The sequence below is a fragment of the Amphiura filiformis genome, chromosome 8, assembly GCF_039555335.1.
Source record: "Amphiura filiformis chromosome 8, Afil_fr2py, whole genome shotgun sequence".
NCBI lineage: Eukaryota > Metazoa > Echinodermata > Ophiuroidea > Amphilepidida > Amphiuridae > Amphiura > Amphiura filiformis.
In genome coordinates, this window is record NC_092635.1 from 13,406,674 (window position 1) to 13,432,249 (window position 25,576).

A 25,576-nucleotide genomic window follows, 5' to 3' on the forward strand; every position below is an offset into this window, starting at 1 on the left:
CTGACCCAGATTTAACAAATTTTTCCTGTACAAATGAATGCAGACCGACCGACCCTACTTGAAAGGTCCGTCTGCCCGTAGAACAAGGGGATTTTTTGGTCACCTATGGGCTTAATTAAGGTGAAATCTGGCATTAAATAGTCTCATAATGACTTTTTTTGTTGAAAAGCATGCACAAATTTGGACATTGACTGTTTAGAGGGGGCTCTGAATAGATCATTTGGCCTAGCATAGATTTTAAATAAATCTATGGGCCTAGTCAGTCAATTCTGTGTCCCCTCCAACACAGAGCCTAGGCACATGCCCTTAGTTACGCCACTGCAACTTTACCATAAATACAACAACTTTACAGAGCTGTGTCTACCTCACAGTGTTTGAAAATGTTAAAATCAATGTGCATGTAACAATGTCATACCAGATGAATGAATTAGAACACTCTCTCATTAATATTTCTAATCAGTCTACAGAAGTGGATTTAAACCATTTATGTTTGATCAATGTGCATGTAATTATGTCATGTGGCATAACTATTATATCAGATGAATGAATGACAACTCTCATATAGTTATTTCTAATCAATCTTTAAGTAAATATGTTGACCTATTGCTGTCTCTTCACATTGTTGGACTCATCATGGTCAGCAAACCAGGACTGTTTTCTGTCAAGAATTTCAGCTGCTTTCTGCCATCTTCAGTTACCACTGTGTATAAAAACAAAAGAAGTGAGAACAAATATTACTCCAATATGTAATGAGATGGTTGAGATGGTTCTGACTCTGAGAGACCTCACTTTTGTAAACTTCTGGTTGCATGAGTTTCCATGATTTTCAGAAATTGGTGGTAATACAGTAGGTCAATCTTATTCATGTGCTTGTTAAAGAAACCCGACTGCTATGGACTCAGGTGCAACTTTTAAAACAGCCTCTTTTCTTACATAATAAACCTTTGTGACTCAATGTAATGATGTGTGACGCTATAAATTGGTCCACATGTGTAAAACAAATAGGACTATACATACCTTTTCACATTTTGTAAAATATTTTTTGACTTATTTTCAAAAGTACAAGGTGGAATTTATAAGTTATGGACCCAATACTTCTTCTGGTATATGTTAAATTGCAGAGCTATTACTCCACATTAATCAGTGTCCATGGCTGCCCCACTTTTTGAGAAATTTGTTATGTTTTTCTATATCTTTATTTCAAATTCAGCATATATTTGTATTTTGGCCTCCCCACATTTGTGATGGCCGCCGCACATTTTTAAATCTTGCTATGGCCCTGGTCGCTTTGTCTATTAAACCCACATGTTGGATGTTGATATACACAATGAACAGTTATTACATTGTTGGAATTTATTTTGCCCATTTGGATTTTGTAATTTTGCCATTAAATAAGTCTTTATCGCCCTACAGTGTAAATTCAGAAAGAGTGTAGGTGTAATTGGGCACGTTGCATCTCATGTATCATTAACTCTCAGCATTTAACCTTGTGTGATACTTGTTTTGAACAAGCCAGCGGCAAAAGATGCACAATATTCCAGACTTTCCTTTTCATTACAATTGTGATCATAGCAACAAAGCTGCATATAAAATTATAATTGGTTTTATATTCAGCTGTATCCATTGAATAGGCCAAGATGATTTCTTATTTAAATTTACCAGGTGAAATAATGTATAATATGTCTGTTTACCTGGACAAAACTAGTCAACCATACAGTCAGTGTCAAAGCATCATCAAAATATGTACCACACAGGGTTGCCCAACTTGCAATTTGCGAACTCAATTGGGTGCTTTTTAAAGTCATTAAAGTCAGTCATATTTTGTACTATTTCTTAAGTCATTAACAGTAATTTTGGGCCGACTCTCAAAGTCCCATAACCAAGAGAAAACATTATTATACAGAAAAGCTATGTTATTATTTTCTAGTTCTACTATTTAAAAAAAACATTCATAATAATTTTTGGCTGATTCTCAATGTCCAATAGAAACCAATGGTTAAGAGCAAAAAATGGCAACTTGTCAACAAATGTTACCATGATTTTTTTGTAAAGTCCTGTTCCATAGAAACCAACAACTAAAAAAAACCTGATGACAGGTGATTTGACCTGCACATTAGTGGGTGGAAAACCTCAGTGCAGCAACCCTATGATTGCATTGCATAATATTGGAGACATTTTTATCAAGGATAAGGAAATTAAGTCTTATTGCAATACATTCATATTCAAATTCTGAATACAGTTGGCTGCATCTATTGATTTAAATAAGAATTCTACTCTTTCTATGTCATGGTACATTTCACAGGGATGTGATTCAAAGCTTGTGAAATATCCTGGAAGTAGTAGAAATCCTGAAAAAAACCAGAGTGAAATTGAGCTAAAATACCCCAAAACAAGGTCTGCAAATTACTTGGAATAAACTACCACAAAATGTTTGCCTTACCTTTGATCTTTTAACCACTAACTAATTCAAAAACATTCTATAAAATTAACCATTTAAATTTAAATGCATTTAGTTATTTTTGTGTTTCTACACCTTCAGAGTATCAACCCTTTCATTTCTGTATTATGTATTTAAACTGTATATAAATATGTATTTGTTATATTTTCTTTCATGGGTAAATGAACCATGACGGTGCTTTGTCCTTCAGAGGAGAAGTTGAGCCTCAAGTCTCATGTACAGAGACCATAGAGACCAAAGTTTAGACTTGATAGTCCAGACTCATAATAGCCCTGTCAAAATGCTATGGTTAATCCCCCATATTGAATTGTGATAATGGGGACAAAAATTCTACCATATTTGACAAAGACCCATATATACACAACAATAACAACAATAATAACAACCAAACAAATGAAAATGCTTCTTTAGGGAACAACTTGAAAGAATGATGATGTCTTATGAATAGAAGTTTCATAATAGTGGGAGGGGTTAATACGTCAATTACATTTCTCCTATGCTCTTCAAAAACAAGTTATGTTGACCCACTTCTGGTTTTGTTACAGACAGGAAGGGAGGGGGTAGGCTATGAGAAATAATTCATTGATAGATCACCAGTGCAGTCACCTTCAGAGCCTGATTTTACCCTTATTCAGATGAGCACAGAGCACTCCACTATAATGCCTCTTTGAAGGTGTCTTGGGAAGTATTTCTTGAGCTGCATATCTCCTTGTCTTGGGTAGACATCAAACAATTCTCTGAGGTCTCTGGACTTAGGACCAGACTCTAGTGGGTAAAACTAGTTTTAAAGGATCCCAACTCTCCTGCATCCCTCAGAGAGAGATTTAATTAAATCATCATCAGAGATTGGGCACTCTGTCGTACTTTCAGGCTTGGAACAGCTGGTATGAGTGGCATCAACCAGCATGCTAAGTCAATGCCCCTATATTACCCAGCAGACCCTTGAGCTAGAGTCAGCTGGGCAGAGCTTGAACTGCTGGAACTGGGATGTGCAATGTCATCAAGGACAATGACCTGTCACAGGAACCTAGTCTTACTATCAGTTGGAATGTCATTTAGCATATTAGGTCTGAGTGTCTTGTGCTGGCACTATTTATGTTTAGTGAAATAAGGCTCCGAAGGTGACTGCACTGGTGATCAACTAAAGTTTGTTCGGACTCATAACGCTGTGTATTGATATAGAATGGCATGCACGCTGTTGGGCGCAGTGCTTACGCTAGTTGTGCGTTGTGTAATGCATGACTGGTGCACACTAATGTGAATTTACGAAAGCGTGAGCTGGGACTTTATTGATGCGTGCAGTAACAAAAGCCGAATAATTTCCACCTTATACAAGCTGAACAAACTTTAATTATGTTTCTAGGATGTCATCAATATTTTGTCCTGTCCTCTTACCTGTATCATTCTCTATCCATCTCTTATGCCTGTAGAACTCAATACAACTCTCCATCTCCTTCTCATTGTAGTTATCTACAAATATTGGCACAAATGGATCTAGGAATTCAAAACCCTGCAAGACAATAGAAATATAAAAACACAAATCATTTCAATAGGACCCTCTCTCTCCAGAGGTTTGACTAGGGAATTGTAAGTCAAACTTACATGCTGCACATGGAGGGCAAAAAGGTGGTATTTTGGGGTAAAAAAACAGGTAAAAAATTGGTTAAACAAAAAGTCAAAACAATTTCTCACCCCAAACATCTAAGCTTACATCACTTTTCAGAAATGAGAGCCCGATAAAATAAAAAGATCGAAGATTGCGTAGATAAATAATATTTACATCAGCTGAATCTTTGTACAAAAAGGTTGCAAGAAAGAATTTTAATGTGGCCTCCATACAAGAAATAATCACATAAAGGACACTTAACCTTCAAGTTATGATATCATTTGAAATTAAAATATCCGCTTATTTGACAAAATTAGCTCATTTTATTTTGGAATCGGAAGCAGTTAAGGGATACTAGCTGTATGTAGATAGTATGCAGATATCCTGCATATTATATCACTGCAAACAGGCCTATCAAATCATTTATTGGGCTATTTAATTCTTGACATAATAAATGTCACACCTGCACAGATATAAAATTACATCATAAATTACGGCTCAATCAACATACAATAATACACTTATATAAAAGTTACTACTGATGAGTCATTGAGTCGTTTACATTGGTTTTGAATATTTAGGCATTATATGATCGGAAGCATTAAAATAATCACATTTGAAAAGTTTTCAATAGAAATTCAGCATGTTTACTAGGTAAAAGGTTAATATTTCATCAAATAATCATCATGCAGGCTTTGAAATTCCGACTATATTTCCCACATGTAGTTAAACTACTTCCAGGTGATATCATTTCAAAGGCACAATCAGTGATTCAATAAATCAGAAAATCTTTAAAAAAAATCAAATATCTCTCCTTTTTGGCAGATAGGTGTGCCAACATACTTTACAAGTGATTCTTGGTAAGACCAAAAGTGATATAATATGAGTAAAACTTGATACATGTGACATGATCAAGGGAAATGAGTCACATGTCGACCCTGGTCGAAAATGGGTTTTACATAAAGAGGACATTTAGAACTTTCAGAAACTGAAAACCCCATGTTGATACGCCTCTTCTCTGTGAAGTTATGTCAATTAATCAATCGCTGAAAACGACATGAAAAAAAAAGAAGAATTTTAACACTTTCTTTGCCAATAATTCAAAATCAATATTATAGCGACATCTCATCTCCCTTGATCATGTCACATTATTAGTTAATGTGGGAAAAATTGCCCATACAGGCACTTACAGCTCACACACACACTATAGAATGGTGCTTCGCAAATTCTCAACACTGCTGTTATCTTCCTATTTGTCAATTTTTCAAATAAAAAAAGTACATGAGAAATCTATGGACATATTTTTTACTTTTAGGGTTTCCTATAAATTTCAAATATTTGTATACTATCATGTGGATCACTGATTAGTGCCTTGAATATAAATCTATCAACATGAGGTTTAAATAGAGGGCTCACTATTTATAAAGTGATGCAGCAGGTGGTATAGGACATTCCTTGTTCAATGGGGCAACAGCCATTCTTAGTCAGTGGGAGTGGTCTAGTTCGTAGACACATTTCTGATTGGACAATCGCATGATTTTGGGTGCCGTCTATCAGGCCGTAGACGACCCCACGTCATCATGCGTCTTGATAATCTGTAACACGCGTGTAGGTGCGGCGTATGTATCGCGCTGGATCGTGAGACTAGTGCGGAATACGCGAACGCGCTAGCAGTACGCAGCAACAGAATACGTAAAGTTGTAAACAAGTTTCGTTCATTTTATAATGAGGGAGTTTTTATGACGGTAACTTAGTTTTTGCTTTAAAAAATTGTTTACAGTTATTAAAATAATATTTAACTGACTAAGAATGAGAATAAGCGATAGGAATTTTTATTTTGCCTATCCTCTACCTATGATAGGCGACAGGCAGGTCCAATATTTTTATCGTAGTGGATACCGGGTGCGCCGGCATGCACTGCTCAGAATATTTGTCGTGCGTGTCGTCTATCACACGGTAGAGGATAGGTAAAATAAAAATTCCTCTCTTTTATTCTCTAAATATTACATATCGTAAGCAAAACAGATAGAAGCACAGCCTGGACGCTCATTTCTTTTCAGAGGTGCCTTTTTGGCTCTTTTTCGCATCCATGCAATATCGTTCCAAGAAAAATACACTTTCACTGTGACATGAAAAATAAACAATTTGGGGTTCAAAACTGGATAGAAGCAAAAAAAACCCCCTGAAAACAATTCCACCGCGGAGAATCAAACCCGGGTCATCAGATTATGAGTCCACACTACTTTGCACTACACTAGCATGCAACTCCTTACACTCATTGAAAATTTGATTATATATACCACAAATACCGCAGCAATGAGCAAAAAGAGTGAAAACTACACTTTACAATGGGGTGCACTATTGCACCCAAAGGATTTAGACTAATGAAATATTGCTTGATAACATAAATACACTTTTGGAATTATTTGTCAAAATTTGCATTAAAGCAATTAGCCTTTTTGAGATATGGCGGACACAATATGATGGCGCTGCACGAAGTGGGTAAAGTCTTTTGAATTTGCCGGGTTTTACCCAGATTGAAGACTGCCCTCCTATTGTGTACACCATACTTAAAAAAGGTTACTGACGATGTCAACATTTAGTCAATCTTGATGTAACTTCTAAATAAGAGCAAATTATTTCCATAAACCTTCTTATGACTTACCTCCTTTTGTAGTAAATGCAGCGGCTTGAAGTCATGATTTGGCTGATTACGAGTATTTTGTGAATCTACAGTCATCACCATAGCACCATTTGTCTATATAGAAAAAATAATGATTAAATGAAATTAAATGAAATCAAATGGTGACTGCAACTTGACTTTTCAATGTCCAAGATTACCCTCTCTTGATATATCTGGTTGTATTTATTCAATGGGTGATAATGAACCAATAAGAAAAAAAAAATTCTTTTTTTGTTACTGTGAACATCAATGAAGTCCAAATTCCCACTCCTGCAAAATCACAAATGCTGATGCCAGTCACAAAGTGCACGAAGCGCGCCTCACATACATACTGTGCCCAACTGTGTGTACACCTTTCCACAATGGTGTAAGCAGTGGGGGAGGCTGGTACCCCCACTCATCATGGCAGTCAGTACACAAAGGGCATTGGTGAAAAAAATTGGGGTTAACAATAGACAATTTGACAATTTTGTGTGCACTGCTTATGCAGGGTGAATAAATAAAGAGCTATTGTAGCTCAAATAATTGAAATCTTGGATGTGACCCCTTCCCTTTTTTGCTCTTGACGTTGCTGCATTGAATGATATTGATATGTAATCACAGATAAATTTTTGGATAATTTTGCTCTCCCCCCCCCTACTTTTTAGATTTTTGAGTGCACTGGGCAAAAAAAATTGGGTCAATAGTTCTCAACTTCCGTCAGCAAAAAATATTTCCGTCGGTACACTTACACCCCCGCTTCCGAAAACCTGGACTGCCTTTCCATACCAATCTATTAAAATTATAAGTCCCACCTATTGCAAGTTAAATAAGGTATATGAGAATTATCTACACATAATATGAAGATAGTTTGGTCACAGTAACATACAAACAAGGTACATGTAGGTGGACATGACATAAGGGCAGCACAGTGGCAGCACCAGAAATTGTGCATTCGGGCCAAAAAATATTCTGACTTGGGGGAAAGAAAACACAAGATTGGGTAGTATACCCCCTCCCCTCTGGTGAACACACAGAATGAAACCTGAGATGAACTTACCCAGTTTCCACGTAAGAAGTTCTTAAAATGCATGTTTAGAGTCAGTTCTGCAACTGGTATCTGAAATTAGAACACATGTTTTGTTTATGGCTGATCATGATTACGTAAATATTTGAATGTAACACTTGGATATGAGACAGACATTGGGACTGACTGATTAATTTGAAGTCCAGTGAAATCAATCTTATTTTATAATTGTATTTAGCAATTGATTTGAATTTTTTATCATTTTAGCCTTTGTTATATATCTATTTTCTTATATAACATGACAATACCATTATGTATAGTGTAAAACAACTTCGGTTTTGCTGTCCTTTTGCAGTTACAGCACCAAAAGCCTTTTTGAAATATGGCGAGCACAAAAGGAGGGGGCTTACTTTGGTTTGGGTAATCTTTTGTCAGATGAGAAGCATACAAAAGATTAGCCAAACCAAAGTAGGTCATCTCCTTTTGTGCCCGCCATACTTCAAAAAGGTTAATGTAAGTGCTTGAGCTACGTCTTGAAAATAACAATAAAAATTTAAGTCATTTGAACTTTTTATTGCAAAATGGGGGTTTTCACACTGTTGCACATGTAGCCTCTGCGCTTGGCAAAATATTCCTCAAGTATACTATTTTGCCCTCAATTTTATGTGGAATCTGGACTCTTTATATGACCTCTTTAATCTAGATATATAGCTCATTCACAACATTTGGCAATAAATGAAAAAAAAAAGTTCAAACAATACAAAAGTCTCCAATTATAAGCACTTAGTAATATAATACTCACCACATAGCCTCCAGGTTTGCGAATATTTGTCAACGGTGCAAACAGACCATTGACTGTCTTGACGGCAAACAGAATACGGTTTTTCCCGCTCATGCTATGGTGCTCCAATTCTTTTAAAATGACACCAATGGCATCACATGAATTCTTTGGACGTTTCAAACCCTGTAGACAATGAGAACAATAATTCATTAACATGGAAAACAGACTGTATCAAAATAAGTGGTACCAATCAGTTTTAATGTTTATTGAAAAGCCAGCTTCTCCCACATTTAACATTGGGTCCTCTTGAAATGGCCACAATTTGTAGTTGTTTTTTTATTACATTTACCTACAAATTTTGTGAATCTTATGCTGTATTTTGATACAGCAGTCTTATTAAAAATCAGTGTTGCATTGGGTATTAATCATTTTGATACAGCCTTTTGTTAACATTTGCCAGTTATGTTTTATCTTGGTGAGATGCTTTATTGCTGTACTTTCCATAAAACATAATTGATCTAGCCAAGTGTCTATCTTTTCCAATCAACAAACATACATGTACAAAATTACTTTTTGTTCTTACCTGGTATGATGACTCAAGAGCATTTAAAACTAGATAAACTATATTCTATAAAATTCAGATATCTTGAGGGCACTGGTGCGATCCCTATGTTACAGCCTAGTCCTTAGGCCAATGTTTGACTAATGAAGAGGATTGTTCTTCCAAAGCAGCATTAAACATCAAAACATCAAACATTCTGCAAAAAACTTAGCACCATAATACCATGTACAATCATCAACTAATTTGATACTGAGTTAAAACTTAACAAAAGCATATCTATTTTGTCACAGCAATTTCTAGCAAAGTGAACTCCGCTGTGAACATACCTGATTTACAACATCTAGAAGTGGTTCTCCCTTTTCTGTGGTTTCTCTCTTACTCCATACATAGGCCTCAGTTGTAGTTATCTGTATTATACAAAAAGATTATCACAAACATGCAAAAGAATGGAATTAAAACCTTACAAAATGATATGCACTTCAACAGAACCATTCAAACCACTTCCAAAATTAAAATAAACTTAGGTCTAGATTTGATAAAAATGTAGCACTTTGAACTTATGCAATGGCAGCACTTGAAAGCCATCTTCTTGTTTTATTTAGCACTTGCATTCTTGTCTCTGGAACAAGCATATCGTAGAAACTTGGCATGTTGCCCAAGGGGATCGACGCTAAGTCAGGTATCGCGTGAGCTAACTCAAAAATAGCGCAAATAGCGTGAGCGTACACAAAAGAAACTTCGCGCGATGTCGCCAGGTCTGAACGCTGTACTGGCGTCAGCTGAATTCGAGTACGCGTAGAGGGCACAGGCATGGAAAATTCTGATCTGTTTACTTTATTAATCTATGGGAACAAGCAAGCCCATTAACACAAGCTATAATAGACATTGAATTTTCTTACCTCTGATAAAAACTTGTGATTCCTCTGTTTGAAGTGTGCCAGCCATTCAGCAGCATATACCGGTTGGTCATACATACACTCATATGGTGTAGAATCTTTGTAACTATAATTGTCTATGTAATCAAATTTGAACTTGTAATTCATCTGGCTTGCTGCAAACAGAAAACACAGAAAAACATTTTGATGGATTTAGACCAGAGAGGTTAGACTATAATGAAAGACAGAGATAAAAAGAAGTTATCGCGTCTGGCGTCATCTGTCAATCAAACTCGAAAGCACGGTTTGTTTACAAGTGTCGTGATGACGACTTGCTGAATGCGGCAATATAACCGGGGACCTTATTATTAATTTTGCACCTTCAAACATACAAACCATCTCAAAAGTTAGGTCTTTATAGTAGGAAACTTTCTTTCGCAAAGGCACCATGTCAACAATGCCTAGAAAAGTTGCTTTTTGCCTTGTAAAAGTACGTAATTTTTCGCCATTTTCTGCTATTCCTTTTCTCCGATTGGCACCAGGTAAATCAGCCTTCCTTTTACGCGCTTTTAACCTGTGTAAACCAATCAAGGATCGTATTTGACAGTGACATCAGATGCGATAAATTCTTTTTATCTCTGTCTTTCATAATAGGAATGGTCTATCTCTGACATGTTTGTGTGCCATTCATGGAGTCTGGCAAAGGGGCTGGCAAAATTTATATTAACTGCATGATCTGACAGTACCATATTTCCTCCAACAGTTTTTTCAACCAAGATGTTTCAAAAATGCTGAAATTTCCATGCTATCTTGTGTAGTAAGCTTACCAAAGCTCACACTTGGTCGATAATGGCGTCGGTAATTGGCAAAAATCTGGTAGGAATCCCGAAAGTAAACTGGAAGTAAGCGTTCCTAAGTTCACAGTTCGTCATTTCAGCGTGAGATTAAGCTTACCTAATGATTTTTACAGGAATTATTGTTCTAAAATGACCTCTAATAAACGCCCCCCTTTTGGAAAATGCAACACCCCCGGGCGACTATTCGAGGAAATATCGTATATAATGCCTGTACCATACATACACATCATATATCAGACCAATAGCAGCCCTTGGATTTTGATGAGTTGGCTGGAGGAATATGCAAATTAGGAAATTGATGTTTACATCTGTGACGTCTTTTTTGTCAAAATTATTTGTACTGAAAAATGACGAACAAACCAATGCCTTTTTGTCATTAATCAGTGCCACAGGGCACAGTGTCATCGCCCTGATATCTTCATGGCAGAAATCGCCATGGTAGGTTGAATCCACCGCCACGCATGACCTTTTTGTATCGACCTGTTTAATAGTTTTGAGTCGCACAATGGGCCGAAGGACATCTGACTAAGGCTACTGACAATAGCCCCGATTAGCTCGGTGATTGACCTCGCTGTGTGTCAGTCGAGCAAGGTACGACATAAGTCATATGTGACACGGTCTGGTCCATGGGGGCCAAAGGCGGCAAATTTGAAACTGAGATAAAGGTAAAAATATAGAGCAAAAAAACAATAAAATACATAAGAAAATAGACATCAAAAACTTCATAACTTTAGAACCAAGTATGCTAGACCTTTGGTGTTTTCAGTAAATGATAGCCTATTGTATGTACAATGTAATAATTACAGTAACTCAATTTTCAAAAATGCCTCCTTTGGCCCCCATGGACCAGATTGTGTCACATATGCTTTTAGATTACCTTTACGATTGGCCTATACACTGCGCTATATAATTCGGCACGTATAACTATTGTCAGTTTTTGACTCAAGACGCAAGCTACTCTCTCAAGACGCAAACTAACGACTATCATATCTGTTCAAAATATATATTCAAGTGCAAGGAACCACATCTGGTTTCTTTATACGAAATCATTTACGGGAGATATTCATCATTTTCTACACCGGTATCCAAAGATTTTCTTCTCATATCAAACTCGTGCATAGCAAATTCACGTGTATCGATCCCGGGTATTTATTTTAGTATCTCTGCTGACAAAGTAATTATTAGCCAGGCGATGTCGGTGTGCAGGGCTACCTCTGTAATGTTCATACTTCTTGAAAGATGAAGCTCCTACCCCATCACACCTTAGTTGGTGATTTATTTACAAAGTGCCCACTTCCAAAAATGTCCATTAAGGTTGACTTTCTCCACGCAACGCATAGTTCCACATTTTGGAAAGTTTTGCACCCCAAAAGCAAGCTCTGGCTACGTTGATGAACTCACCATCTGGTAGATGCACAATAAGCCATCCTTGACTATGACAGTAATGTATAATGTGACTGAGAGACATGGTCTTGCCACTGCCTTTTTTGCCATAGAGTGCATACTTGACTGGTGGATTGGTGTAGTCAGCTTGCTTCAGGTAGTTGATCACTTCTAGAGCTGGACGTCTCACCATGATGGACGCCTCCTGAAATGGCTGGATCTGTAAGTTCAAAGTTAAATGAAATAATATGCATTATTCTCAATACTTGGGTGATAATAACAGCAAATTAACTGTGGATAAGAGTTTATATTACAGATTGTAGACTGACTAGACTCCAAATAACCCAGAATTTAACGTTTTTTTTAATCTACCAATTTGGTTTGTCACACATGGGGACCAGAATAGCATCACTCTGGCATTTATGATCATCATCATCATCATCAGTTGGCTGCGGAGCAGGCGACTGCAAGCTTTCTCCAACTATTGCGATCTTGGGCAAGCAAAACAATGTATGAAATTGAAGGATAATCATTGTCTTTAAGCACAAGTTTGAGAGGTGCATGGCACAAATTATTCAGAGGTACAGTATTTTGCCCTGCATGGGGGACATGCTCAGGGTTCAGACTCTCTAGTATACATGTGTTTTATTTTGACTTTCCTCCTTTTATCTTCTCATTGATTGTCACACCAAGCAACCAGGTATTTATCCTTGTATATACATTGGTTTGCCTCAATTTCAGTACTGACATAGCTGCATATTTCGCAGGTCACAGTCTCAAATTGCGAGTGTAAGTCATAAAGTTAATCGCGCAGAGCGTAAATGCACCGTACAAGGGAGGCTTGTCAGCATGCTGGCATTGTAACCGCGATAAAGCATTGATGTCACTACCAAACTTGAAGTGAACCAAAGAATCTGATTACACGCATCATTATAACATAGGATGAACATATGTTTATGTTGTCTCAGAATCTACTTGATGTAGTGACAACTCTAACTATCTTATATGGGATATTCAAACTCACTGTTCAAGTTTTACTCAAAATATTTGTTCCTAGTCCAATATGTGATGCGATAAAGCAAACAAAATGAGTCTGATGTCAATCAAAATCAAAATTTAGTTTTCAATCTCATTATGTGAGCCACTTTCAGAGCTTTCCATCATAATTAGACTTATGGTTCCAGAGATATGGTCATTTTTATAGTGTAGCTCAAAATATAAAATACAAAGGAAGTTAAATACTATTATTGATTATATCTCAAAAGCAATATTCCCGACATCCGACTCATTTTGCTTGATCACATCGCATATACTGATACTTGAACAAAATTGCTGTATTATTGTTGAAAAATTGTTATGTATGTGTCATAATGTAAAACATAAGAAAGAAGATGTGTTTACCAATCGTTGCCATTTGGTAGAAGTTCCAACAGGTAGTATAGATTTCACCTGATCCAATGGAATACTGTAGAACTGTCCTTCATGCTTCAGTGTCTGGTTTGTCTGCAAACATAAAATAATATACAGTTTTGATCAACACACATATATAAATAGAACTCACTTTTCAACTTCCATACATAAAGATATTAAGGGATGTGTGACCCAAATGGGTTAATTTTCACAGAAAGTCCCAAAAACATTGGCCCTGTTTCCACAGGTAACTTCTAGATATGACATGGGACCTATATTTCTATACTTATTTATTGGACTCAACGTTCATCATAACCAAAATCGCATAAATAGGTGCATGCTTTATGAGAAATTCTTAGCCATGAGTAGCTATTTCCAGTAAAAGTACCCCTGGAAATAAGTAATAAAGTGTACAATGACCTCACAGCTCCATGGAAAATTACTCTTAATCCAAGTCTGAGTTGGAAAATTAAAAGCAACTTTCTACACCTACTATATGCTGATTGATTTTAATTGGCATAATTTCTTACTCTTCGCCTATTGCACGGTTCCACCATGATGCAAGGAGAACATCAAACTGGCATGATATGAAAGGAAGAATTACATAACTTTGTTGTATGACTGGTTCAATTTGCATTCATGCTTGCTGCCAGATCGAGGCTCTCCTCGCAGATGGTGAAACCATGCAATGGGTGAATAAGTAAGCTGCATCTCTGTTTGACTTACTGGGTCATTCTCAGTGGCTCTGAAGAAGTCCTGTTTGAATGTACCAGGTGCTGCTACTGAGTCTGTTGATTTGGATTCTGCTTCAGATGTTGAAGTACAATATCTTTGTGTATGTGCCTGGGGAATACAAAACATAAAACAAATTCTGTAAGTGTTGAGAAATTGAAATTACAAAATCATATGGTATTGTTTATTTCCAAAACAAACAGCAAAACATGTGTACTTCAAAACTCAATACAAGTGCTTATGTGTTGCATTTTGATGGTACTGAAATTCAACCCATTGTTGAATGTCCAAGAAAAAAGAAAACAAGCAAAACACCAAGAAACAAATAACAATATCAGCAATCAAATTTTATGGAAATTATTTTTCAGACCATAATGCTGGTTGTGTAAGTTGTGTTCATACTCACATCATCTCAGCCAAAACTTTTATTGTAAGAAACATCCAGAAATTGACAAATTATTAGTGGTCAAATGCATGCATTGCATGATTGTGTATGTAGTTCTTCCAGAAGCACAACAAATCATGCCATCAGGCGCAAGTCCATATTTGTCCTCTACCCCCAGCAGCGCACTCTCATTATAATAAACAGTGACCTGAACCAAAGGAGTTGATGGGTTACGTCATGACTCCAAATATGGCTGGTAACCCCACCTATCATTTAATAACCACATCTATTATATAACGTGCGTAGTATGCTAGTCATCCTAATTGATTGATTTTGAGAATGCAAGGATCAACAATTTATCCTTGCAGTCTGATGGTGTGGATATAGTCCATTGGCTGGCGTGGATATTGTCCGTCTAGAAGGACTATGTGTATGTAAGTATCAGGATGAGAAAAACTTTAAAATGTACTTTTCTTTTACCTACTTTTATATAAATCCTTACCACATATTTAGCTTTTGATTGTTGATGGGCAGCTCTCCGACAATGCCAAGTGATACCTGCGTATGATACAATTATACATGGTATTAGAATGATATACAAAATTATTTATAAATTAATGTTGCAGATCAGCAAACATTTATTCGTTCGTTCATTCATTCATTCATTCATTCATTCATTCATCCATCAATTGACAGTTGCTAAGGCACTACATGTATTATGCATAATGCTTCAAAGTACTTGATGAGACCCAGAACTAAATTTTAACATTACAAGTAGAACTTTTTAGAGAGGAACTGTTTGATTGTTTGACCTTTCTTGACACTGATCAGCATACATTGTAAAAATGGTGATACACGGTATTACCCTGAAGCCCCCAAAAAAGTTGTTTGCTTGTCCTCGTCTGACTGACCGTCTTGGAAGTCTTGACCGTATAACTTTTTTTTTGAAAAAAAGTTTTTTAAACAAATTTTACACACACAAAATTGATAAAATTTTATTTTTCAGATTTTTCAGGGACAACTATTTATTTTTTATAGCTCTTGGTGTGAGATTTACTACCTTGGTGTGAGATTATGCTACCTTGGTGTGAGACCGTGAGAAAGTGCCTGCATGTGTAAGACTCACACCCAATGAGTGAGTGAGAGTTGACAGCCCTGCTCTGACTTGATTCAGAAATCTCTGATGGATTTTCCCACCAAATATTTTTCTTCTTCGTCAGAGAAAAGTGCAAAAAAAAAATGGGAAATGATTAGCGAGAAGATCTCTGACTGTATAGAGAAGTATGTTCCCCATCGGTTTGCAAGCAGTCGCAGAAATCTCCCTTAGTTCAACCGTACGCTCCTTAGACAGTGCAAGAAGTAAAGACTCTATAATAAAGAGAAAAAATCTGATAAAGCAGAAAACTGGGCAGCTTTCTATGCTGAGAGAAGTAGCATGATGAAAAATCTCAATGCTACTTGTGCCAAGTTTATTTCCAACATTCTTGAACCAGCGCTGAAAGACAACCCAAAAGTCTTCTGGTCAATGGTCATACATTAAAAACTTACACAAGACAATCAAGGAGTTACTGATATAGAAGAGAATGGCCAGCTCTTGTACAGTGGGAAAGAGAAAGCTGAAGACCTAAACAGACAATTCTGTAGTGTGTTCACACACCGCCTGAGACTGGTGAAATCCCCTCACTTCAGTTTGTCCACTCTGAAGTACAAAGTGACAACGCGCGCGAATACAGCAAGTTAACAGTGCGTAGTGCTGCGTCTTTGCTGCAGGTATGCGTGCCTTCAAAGTCGACACAATGTGTGCGTCCGCATCTGTACTTTGTACTTCAGAGTAGACTGACTGTAGGAGTCAGCCCCTACAGTAATAATGTTGGTCAACAGGTAATCACCACTGAGGGTGTAGAAAAACTGTTGAAGGGTCTTAATCCTTTAAAAGCTCAAGGTCCTGATAACATTCCTGTGCTGTGTGATCTTTTCCAAACATCCCTGGACATGAGGTGCCACTCAGGGGTAGCGCTAGAACAAGGCGCTCTAGAGTCCGCAGGGACCCTCGAACTTGCAGAAATTCTGAAACAAGGGAGTCCGTAGTAGAGTTTGGTGAGTCAGATGCAGCATAAATAGTATATCTGCGGTAGCGCTAGATTGAAAAGCTGGGGGTCTGCACTCTGCAGGGACCCCTGAACTCACAGAAACTTTTAGAATAGGGGTTTCGAACTATATTTTGGTGAGTCCGGGTCCCCAAAAAGCAGCCTAGCGCTACTCCTGGTGCCACTGCCCCATGTTTGGAAGAAAGCCAAGTAGCCAACATTTAACTATTTTAAGTATTTAACTATTTTAAAGAAGGGATCCAGAACTAAGACTGTCAACTACCATGGTGTTTCTTTGACCTGTGGAGCTTCAAAAATCATGTACCACATTTTGCATAGTCACATAATGAAGCATTAAGAATCAAATTCCAATTTGACAGACTATCAACATGGCTTCCGGGCAAAATGCTCTACAGAAACGCAGGTTAATTTAACAATTAATGATATCACTCAAGACCTATATAAGAACCATACTGTCAATGCTGCGGTGTTAGATTTCTCAAATCCGTTTGACAAGGTACCGCACCAACGTCTCATCTCAAAGTTCAATTATTACGGGATCACTGGCCCCATCTCAAACTGGATAAAAAAACTTTCTTGTTGGTCGATCCCAAAAAGTACTTGTTGATGGAGAGTCCTCCACAGAATCTTGTGTAACATTTGGCATTCGTCAAGGCACAGTCATTGGACCCCTGGGATTTCTCATCTATATTAATGATTTACCACTACATCTGTCATCCACTGCCTGCCTCTTCACGGATGATGTTTACTGTCTAAATCCATCAAAACCAGGAGCGACATCACCATGCTTCAAAATGATCTCGGTAGCTTAGAAGATTGGCAAGAAAAGTGGCTTATGGAATTTAATTCTAGCAAATATTGTACCATCAATTATAAATCAAGATTTCTCCCTAAAAGAACTTACAACTTCAGTCAGGCCAGGAGTCACCTCTGCAACACATTTGGGCATCCAACTGACTGAGAGACTCGATTGGACTCTTCACACACAAAACACTGTCAAAAAGGCTAAGCGTGTCCTGCACATAATTTGACGCAACCTGTGGAGCTGTAACTCTACCATCATGGAAACAGCCTATCATTCACTTGTCCAACCTTTATTTGAATATGCTTCAGCAGCCTGCAATCATTACCTTCAAAAGAACAATTACTCCCTCAACAGTATCCAAAGACAGTCAGCAAGATTTTGCAAATCAGAATACAGTAGAGAACCAGGGACGGTAACTAAACTTCTTTGGGATCTTGACTGGCAAAAACACTGCTGGAGTGGAGTCAAGACACAAATCACAGCGGATTACCATGCTGTATAAGATGATCAACCATATTGTTGATGTACCCATTTCAAAATATGCTAAGTAGTAATTCCCAGCTCACTTTGTCAACTGTCCCACAATAGCAATCTTCAAGTCAGCACTCAAAAATCATCTTCACGCAAGCACCAGATAAAAGTTTCCATTCACAGAAGTTATTGGAATGTTTCCCTCAGGATGCCTTGTCGACTCAACCAAATCCAGATCTAGATCCAAACGGGTAAAAGTTGCAAAAACTTTAAATGCGATTATCTCAAAATGGCTATTTTTGTGATATGCATCTGTCATCTGAGCGACGGATTATTCGGACTATCATCATGCCACACTACAGTGAGCTACTGTTCGTAAAACACATTATATGAGGAGTGAACCATCTGACCTTTGACATCCTTTTGTCAGGACTGAGTGACAAGTCTTTCAATTGGCGCAAATATCCTTGACTTCTTCTTTCTTAGTTGAGTCGGCAGTTTCAGAACTAGCTGTACTATCGCCAACTTATTCAGGAACCTACTAAGGACTGAGTGCAGATATCAGAGCCGGGGATGGTCCCCCTTCTCTTTTCGAATAGCTCTGACACTTAACGTGCACAGTGATGAATCCTCTTGTACAAGAGAACAATAGCTTTACGTGAATCCAACAAAATAGTTAACAGCACACTGCTGAATCCAACACAATCCAGCACATGGATTCTGTTGGATATAGAGGTTACACCTTACAAGAAAGTACCATGGTTCTTTCTAATAGACTGCTGTATCCAACAAAATCCAACAATATTTATTTTACATACACACTGCTAATTCTAACAAAATCCATCAGATTTCTGAGAATGCTGCCATGCTAAATCTAACAAGATCCAACACACATAGTTATGGTAGCAGACATTCTATATCTAACAAAATCCAACATGTGTTGGATCCTGTTGATTTAGCAGGTTATTTAAAGGGGAAACAATGTGTTAGATTCTGTTAGATTCTGCAGTGTTCCAAAGTGTCAAATTTGTTGGATTTTGTTAGATTCTGCAGGGTCCAGAAGTATTTTCTCGGAAGTAAAGGCCGGCTCGGAAAGCGACCTTTTCTGATTTAAATTTGGTTGAATTTAGTATTATTTTGTTCTTGTATTTTCTAAATATATTTGGTCAAAGTTAGCAGGGATAAGCATTTACTTACAACAAGTCAGGGTCTGGATAAGCATAACAGTATGTTAACATTATACCATTAAGTTAAAAGGAAATAAGTTATAGGCTATAATGATTGGCTTGACACCAGCTACACTGTCTTGCTTGTTTTATTTGCAAGTTTCCTTCATGTAAAGGGCTCGGATAGCAACGTTTTCACATATTTAACCACCGTTTATCAGTGGGAGCTGGTAGCCTAATTTATATGGCGTCCGTCTAGAGATCGGAAAGTCGTGGGTTCGATTCCCATGCCGGCATATTCCCTAGCTTTTTTTTCAAGTTGGGTTGTGTGCCGGTCGGGAATTGTGTTTATTTGTTGTCCTGTTTAATTGTAACACTTTGGGTTGGTTAAACTGTCAGTTCTTTCTTATTAAATATATTCAGTTTCCTCTTGTAGCGAGCAATCGTTCCCCATTGTGTTTATTTGTTCTTGTGCAGGATGCATATCCCATAAACCTACTTTACTTATAATTATACTGGGGAAACGATTAAGCATCAGTAATGATCTCCTTCACTTGTGTACTTACGTAATATTTGTTTGTGTGTATTGTATACCATGACTGCTATAACATTAGACCCAGCTTTAACCACCGTTTATAAGGTGTCCGTCTAGAGATCTGAAGGTCGTGGGTTCGATTCCCATGCCGGCATATTCCCTTGCTTTTTTTTCAAGTTGGGTTGTGTGCCGGTCGGGAATTGTGTTTATTTGTTGTCCTGTTTAATTGTAACACTTTGGGTTGGTTAAACTGTCAATTCTTTCTTATTAAATATATTCAGTAATGATCTCCTTCACTTGTGTACTTACGTAATATTTGTTTGTGTGTATTGTATACCATGACTGCTATAACATTAGACCCAGCTTTAACCACCGTTAATCAGTGGGAGCTGGTAGCCTAATGGATAAGGCGTCCGTCTAGAGATCGGAAGGTCGTGGGTTCTATTCCCATGCCGGCATATTCCCTTGCTTTTTTTTTTAGGTTGGGTTGTGTGCCGGTCGGGAATTGTGTTTATTTGTTGTCCTGTTTAATTGTAACACTTTGGGTTGGTTAAACTGTCAATTCTTTCTTATCCTTTTAACCTCTTTTATGACATTTGACCACTACTTTCTTTGTCATGCTAAATTGCCACTTGAAAAGTATAAATCAAAAGTTTATTGGGCTGTTCCATTACAGTAAAGGGCTTTTCTAATTTTTTGTTCATATTTTTGTGTCTATTCCACCCCATTTCATCAGAAGTCTCCCCTGGAAATAAATATGAGCTCCCTGAGAGAGGTAAAAGCCTTACAGCAATCTCTAAGCACGAAAGAAGGGCAAGCATTTGTAAGTCAGGCTCTCAGTGTACACAGAGACATTATGACGAAAACCAGCAAGAGAAGTGTGGAGAGAGAACAAGAGGAGAAAATGGCTAAAAAGAAGAAGACAGGAAGCGGCAAGGAGATAGAAGAGAAGAAGAAAGGAAAGAAAGGAAAGGAGACAAAAGAGAATGGCCTGAAGATATCCAAAGTGAAAGCCAGAAAAGTGACAAAGAAAAGACCAAAGAAAACTTCGGCAGCAAGCAAGAGTGACAAGAGTGATGACAAGATACCAAAGAAGATACTAAAGAAAACTTCAGCAGGAAGTAGCACTGGTAGAAAGAGTGAAGAGAGAAAAGTAAGGGGATTAGCCTTGTACCAACAAAACAAAGCAAGCTCTTCGCCCAGCATCAAAGAGCGGAGCAGAAGAGAAACCTGCAGGAGGCGAAACGGCAAAGTGCCCGTGACGCAATGCGTAGAAAGGAGAAAGAAAGGGTAGAGGCTGCCGGCCCTCCAAAACCGTGTGGGTCTGTACGACATAGATGGGGGGTCAACACCTAGTGTCAGTGAGGCCAGTGACGACGATGATGATGATGATGATTATGATGAAGGCTGGAGTGATGAGGATGATGATGATGAGGAGGAGTATGAGGAGGAGTATGAGGATGATGATAAGGATCCTGAATTCCAGCCTTGTAATCCAGAATTTAGTGCTGATGATGCAGAGGAGGATGGTAATGACGACAAAGATGGTGATGGACAGGTTCCACCAACAACACAAGATGCTCCAGTCGGACGTCGGAAGGCAGCACCAGTAGAACCAGATTCGGACGATGATCCCGACCCACCACGACCAGGGCAGGATTATTAGTTTGGTTGGTGCAGGAGTTTGGAAGACGTAAGTGTCCAGCCTTTCAAAGGTGCAACACCCCATGGACCTACATTTGCTAAACTTCCAGAACCCATGGACTACTTCCTCATGTTCATGTCGATCACCATCATTAGCAGCATTGCCAAATGGACCAACAAGGCAATGCAGACAGCAGGAAGACATGTCAAAACCTCTGTCGAAGAAATCAAAGCGTGGATTGGAATACACCTGGTGATGGGACTGGTGCGGATACCCTACTACCAGGATTACTGGTCCAAACATCTAGGGTATCACAATAATCTAATTGCAAGCACCATGTCCCGTCACAGGTTTGACACATTGTCCAGCTTTCTGCATGGCAGTGACCCAGATGAGGAACCACTTCCCCGCCCAGATCAGACTGACAAGCCAGCGGTGGAAAGGAAAGACCGCCAGAAACAGCTTGGGCCAGTGATGCCGGTGTGGGAGGAAGTGATATCGAACTCCAACCTCCAAACTTCAACCTCGGTCATAACGTTACCATCGACAAGGCAATGGTTGCATACCGAGGCTTCCGAGCCACAACCAGGAAGTTTTTTATGCCGCTGAAACCAATCAGATCCGGGTTTAAATTGTATGCACTGGCGGATTCCATCACTGGCTATACAGCTAATTTCATTACCCACCCATTCAATGGTGGTAAGCCATCAACGATGAAGGACATTGCCATGACCGTCATGCGCCCTTTTCTGTTCCGCTTCCATCATCTCTTCACGGATAAATTATACACATCCGTGAATTTGGCTAACGATCTTCTGGCTAACGAAACATACCTGACAGACCTGTGCTGTGAAAATAAATAGCTCCGACCGGGAGTTCCAACAGGTGCTGTGTATGTGTATGTGTTTAATGTGCATTCACATACACACTTAGCCGCCTGTACGAAGAAATCGTTGCTCCAGAAATGATTGCAAATTGCACATTTGTAATCATTTTTCACCACAAAATATGATATGATTATGAAAACACAGATGAGCAATGTCTGAATATATAGAGAGGTGAAACAGGTTGTTAATTATTGTCAATATTAATATTTTGAGACATTTATAATGAAAACGATTAACACTGAAGACACCCTATGGCACATTCTACAACCTGAGAACAAGTCCTCAAACGTTCGAAATTTGTAGTTACTACAACTGCCTTTCATACTAGACTGCGGAACTCAGTCCTCAATGATAGTCAGTCACTTATCTTTTGGTCGTTATATGACTATCATTTAAGGACTGAGTTCTTACCATACAATACATCTTCCGAGGTGCAGTTTCAGACAATAGCTTTGGATTATTGGGGCAGAGGTTATCTTTTGAATTCTTTCATGACCACTGAAATGAAGCATAGTCAAACCTGTCAAGGACACTCGGCGTGAATTGAAAGACCATGTCACTCGCCACAAAAGAATGTCAAAGGTCATAAACACCCAGTGATGCCAACGCCGCACCTTAGGCGCACAATTGGGCTACTTGGCGATCACTTGCCGCTACTCAAATGCCGCTACTTGCCTCAAATTTGGCTACTTTTGCCAATCTCAAGCCGCGGCAGTAATTTGATGTAATTTCCTTTCAATTTAGCCGATTTATAAAGATTGAGTCTTTGAAGCTCCAAATTGCAATTACAATGGGTTTTGTGACCATTTATTGAAATACACATATACGGTAAAAGCAATACACATCTACGGTCAGTAACTTCCCAGTAAGGACCGTACCGGAAGTTTTTAAGTCAAGTGCTCACCGCCCAATTGGGTGTTTTGCATTCTAAATCCGGGTAAATCCACCCAAATATCCGGTATTGGGCGCTTTTTTGGAAGCTTAAAAAATTGGGCTACTTGAGAATCCTTTACCGCGACCTGGCGAGTCAATGCGCCGCGCCTTGACGCTAAAAAGTTTTGGCAACACTGTAAACACCAATTTGGTGTACTTCCGTGCCTCGGAAAATGATGTTTAAGGTTTAGGACTACTTTCATACCAAACAATCTGACAGTCATGTCAGTGTCAGTGACGCCAAATTGGTCAAGCTGGGAGATTCCACGTTTGTTGATAGAAAGACAGCCTAGGCTAATAGAAATTGGCACTCCATTCGTGGTGGATAATAATAAAGTTTAAAACATGTAGGCCTAGCCTATGTCCTGCACTTAGGCAGGGTGATTCTTTGTTGGATTATTTTATTTGATCCTATTTGTGACCTCTTCTCATAATTTATTACTTTCCTTTTCTCACAAGTAAAGTCTGAAACATCGAGTCGTAGTACCGTCCATGCGAACTTGGACATCTATTTTTCTCGGACTTGGATGTCCGGCTTGGATGTAAGCTTTTATTAAAGCTTACATCCAAGCCGGGCCAAGTTCGCATCAAAGCGCTTAAATCCGGGGCTTAAATAGGCCTACATGTTGACGCAAATTCAAGAAAGTAGAAAACTTGGAAGTATGACTATATCCCGGGACTATATCTGCCTCTGTATTTTGCAAACTAAAACAAGAATAGGGCCTACTCTATTAAATAAATACGAAAATGAGAGTAGGCCTATGACTGAATTAATTTAGATGCCAAGACACTGAAACCGGGACTGAAACTGATATCGTAAAAGTCACACCGGCGCTTGCACAAAGTTATGAATGAATCGTGCCGTACATGCGTACAATGGTTTATACTCATCACATGTATATCGCCATGGTCGGGGCACGTATGTGTAGGGTTATTTGCATGCTTGTCAGCTCTTGTCATGGGTCGACCTGGCTAAAAATCCTGGCGTTTGCGGGCCGAATGTGGCAACCCAAAATTTACGGTCGACCTGGGAGAAACCGATTTACGATAACTTAGGTGGTCTATCGTGTGCGATACGCTATTTTTGGTCGACCTGGGATTTTTTTCTCCCAGCTTGACCCAAAACGCGTCAGTGACATTCATGAAAGCTTGGAGAGCGTGGCCTAGCGGTTAAGGCATAGGACTGTGAACCCAAGGGTCAAGGGTTCGAATCCCAGGTCCGGCTCTTGTGTCTTTGAGCAAGACACTTAACTCTACTTGCTATAGTGCTTAGGAGGGCACTTTAAGCTGTACTTCAAAATACACTCATCTACTCTAGGTTCCAGAGTAAAAAATAAGTACAGCTTGTCTGTACGCAGTGCGATAATACTCATACATATGAGGGAGGCACTTATAAGGAAGAAGAAGAAGAAGCTTAAAAAAATAAAATGTATTTCAAATAAACTCATACTCTAAGCCATAGATTTGACAAAATTAGCATATTGTGCCTCACCAGTATTGCTTTTACCGTATATGTGTATTTCAATTACGTTCTAAACTATAATATTTACCCTCATGTTACTTTACCTTTTCGCGAAAAAACTCGCATGGGCGCAGCCATTTTGGATTATCGGGTTCTGAGTCAGCTCGGCCCTTGACCAACTCGCGACTACCAACTTTGTCCCAAACCAATTCCCCCTGATAAAATGGAAAACCAGCTCACTTTATGCATAACCAAGCAGTCTATGTTTCAAACTTGGAACATAGAATACTAGTCATCATTAGGGATCATTAGGGGCTATCATTTTCTTCGGAAGGGGGGGGGGGGGGGGGGGGTGCCAATTTACAAAAAGTCGGCGTTAATAAAATTGCGACCCCCCATTTCAACAACAAAAAATGTATGACTCCCCACCTTACCTCCGAAAATGGCCGATTATTGAAATCAGTCTTTTTGAATAAAATATACACACTATCTGTGTTTTTTTTGTTTGTTTTTTTGTAACTCCCTACATTTCGGTCATCAAAAATCTTATGACCCGACCCCCCCTATTTATCTTTTATGACCCCAGTATATTTGGGACCCCCTTCCTCCGGAGAAATTGGTAGTCCCTTATATAACAAAGTTGTGATATTTCATTGCAAAGTACCCCAATGTCTTTTCGAAAAGCTTCAAAAGACACTTCAGGTGTTCAAAAGATTTAGTACAGACCAGTTGGAGACTGTAAGGGAGGTTGATTTTCAACTTTTTTTAGATATTTGATTTGAAACAAATGGAGATATCTGTGACTTGCCATAACATTAACTACCAT

At 38.5% G+C, this 25,576-nt stretch overlaps 1 protein-coding gene across 1 annotated transcript; it reads right to left on the reverse strand.

Moving 5' to 3' along the window:
* On the reverse strand, nt 1-24,961 carry LOC140158648 (small ribosomal subunit protein mS29-like). The gene is made up of 13 exons (XM_072181817.1): nt 24,855-24,961; nt 15,241-15,296; nt 14,348-14,464; nt 13,613-13,714; nt 12,230-12,431; nt 9,996-10,147; nt 9,423-9,503; nt 8,556-8,717; nt 7,787-7,846; nt 6,730-6,822; nt 3,854-3,968; nt 256-700; nt 1-225 (listed from the first exon to the last, which is right to left on the reverse strand). The coding sequence occupies exons 1-12, from the start codon at nt 24,886-24,888 to the stop codon at nt 615-617; spliced, it is 1,260 nt and encodes a 419-aa protein (XP_072037918.1). The 5' UTR covers nt 24,889-24,961; the 3' UTR covers nt 1-225; nt 256-614.
* Nucleotides 24,962-25,576: the final 615 nt, after the last annotated feature.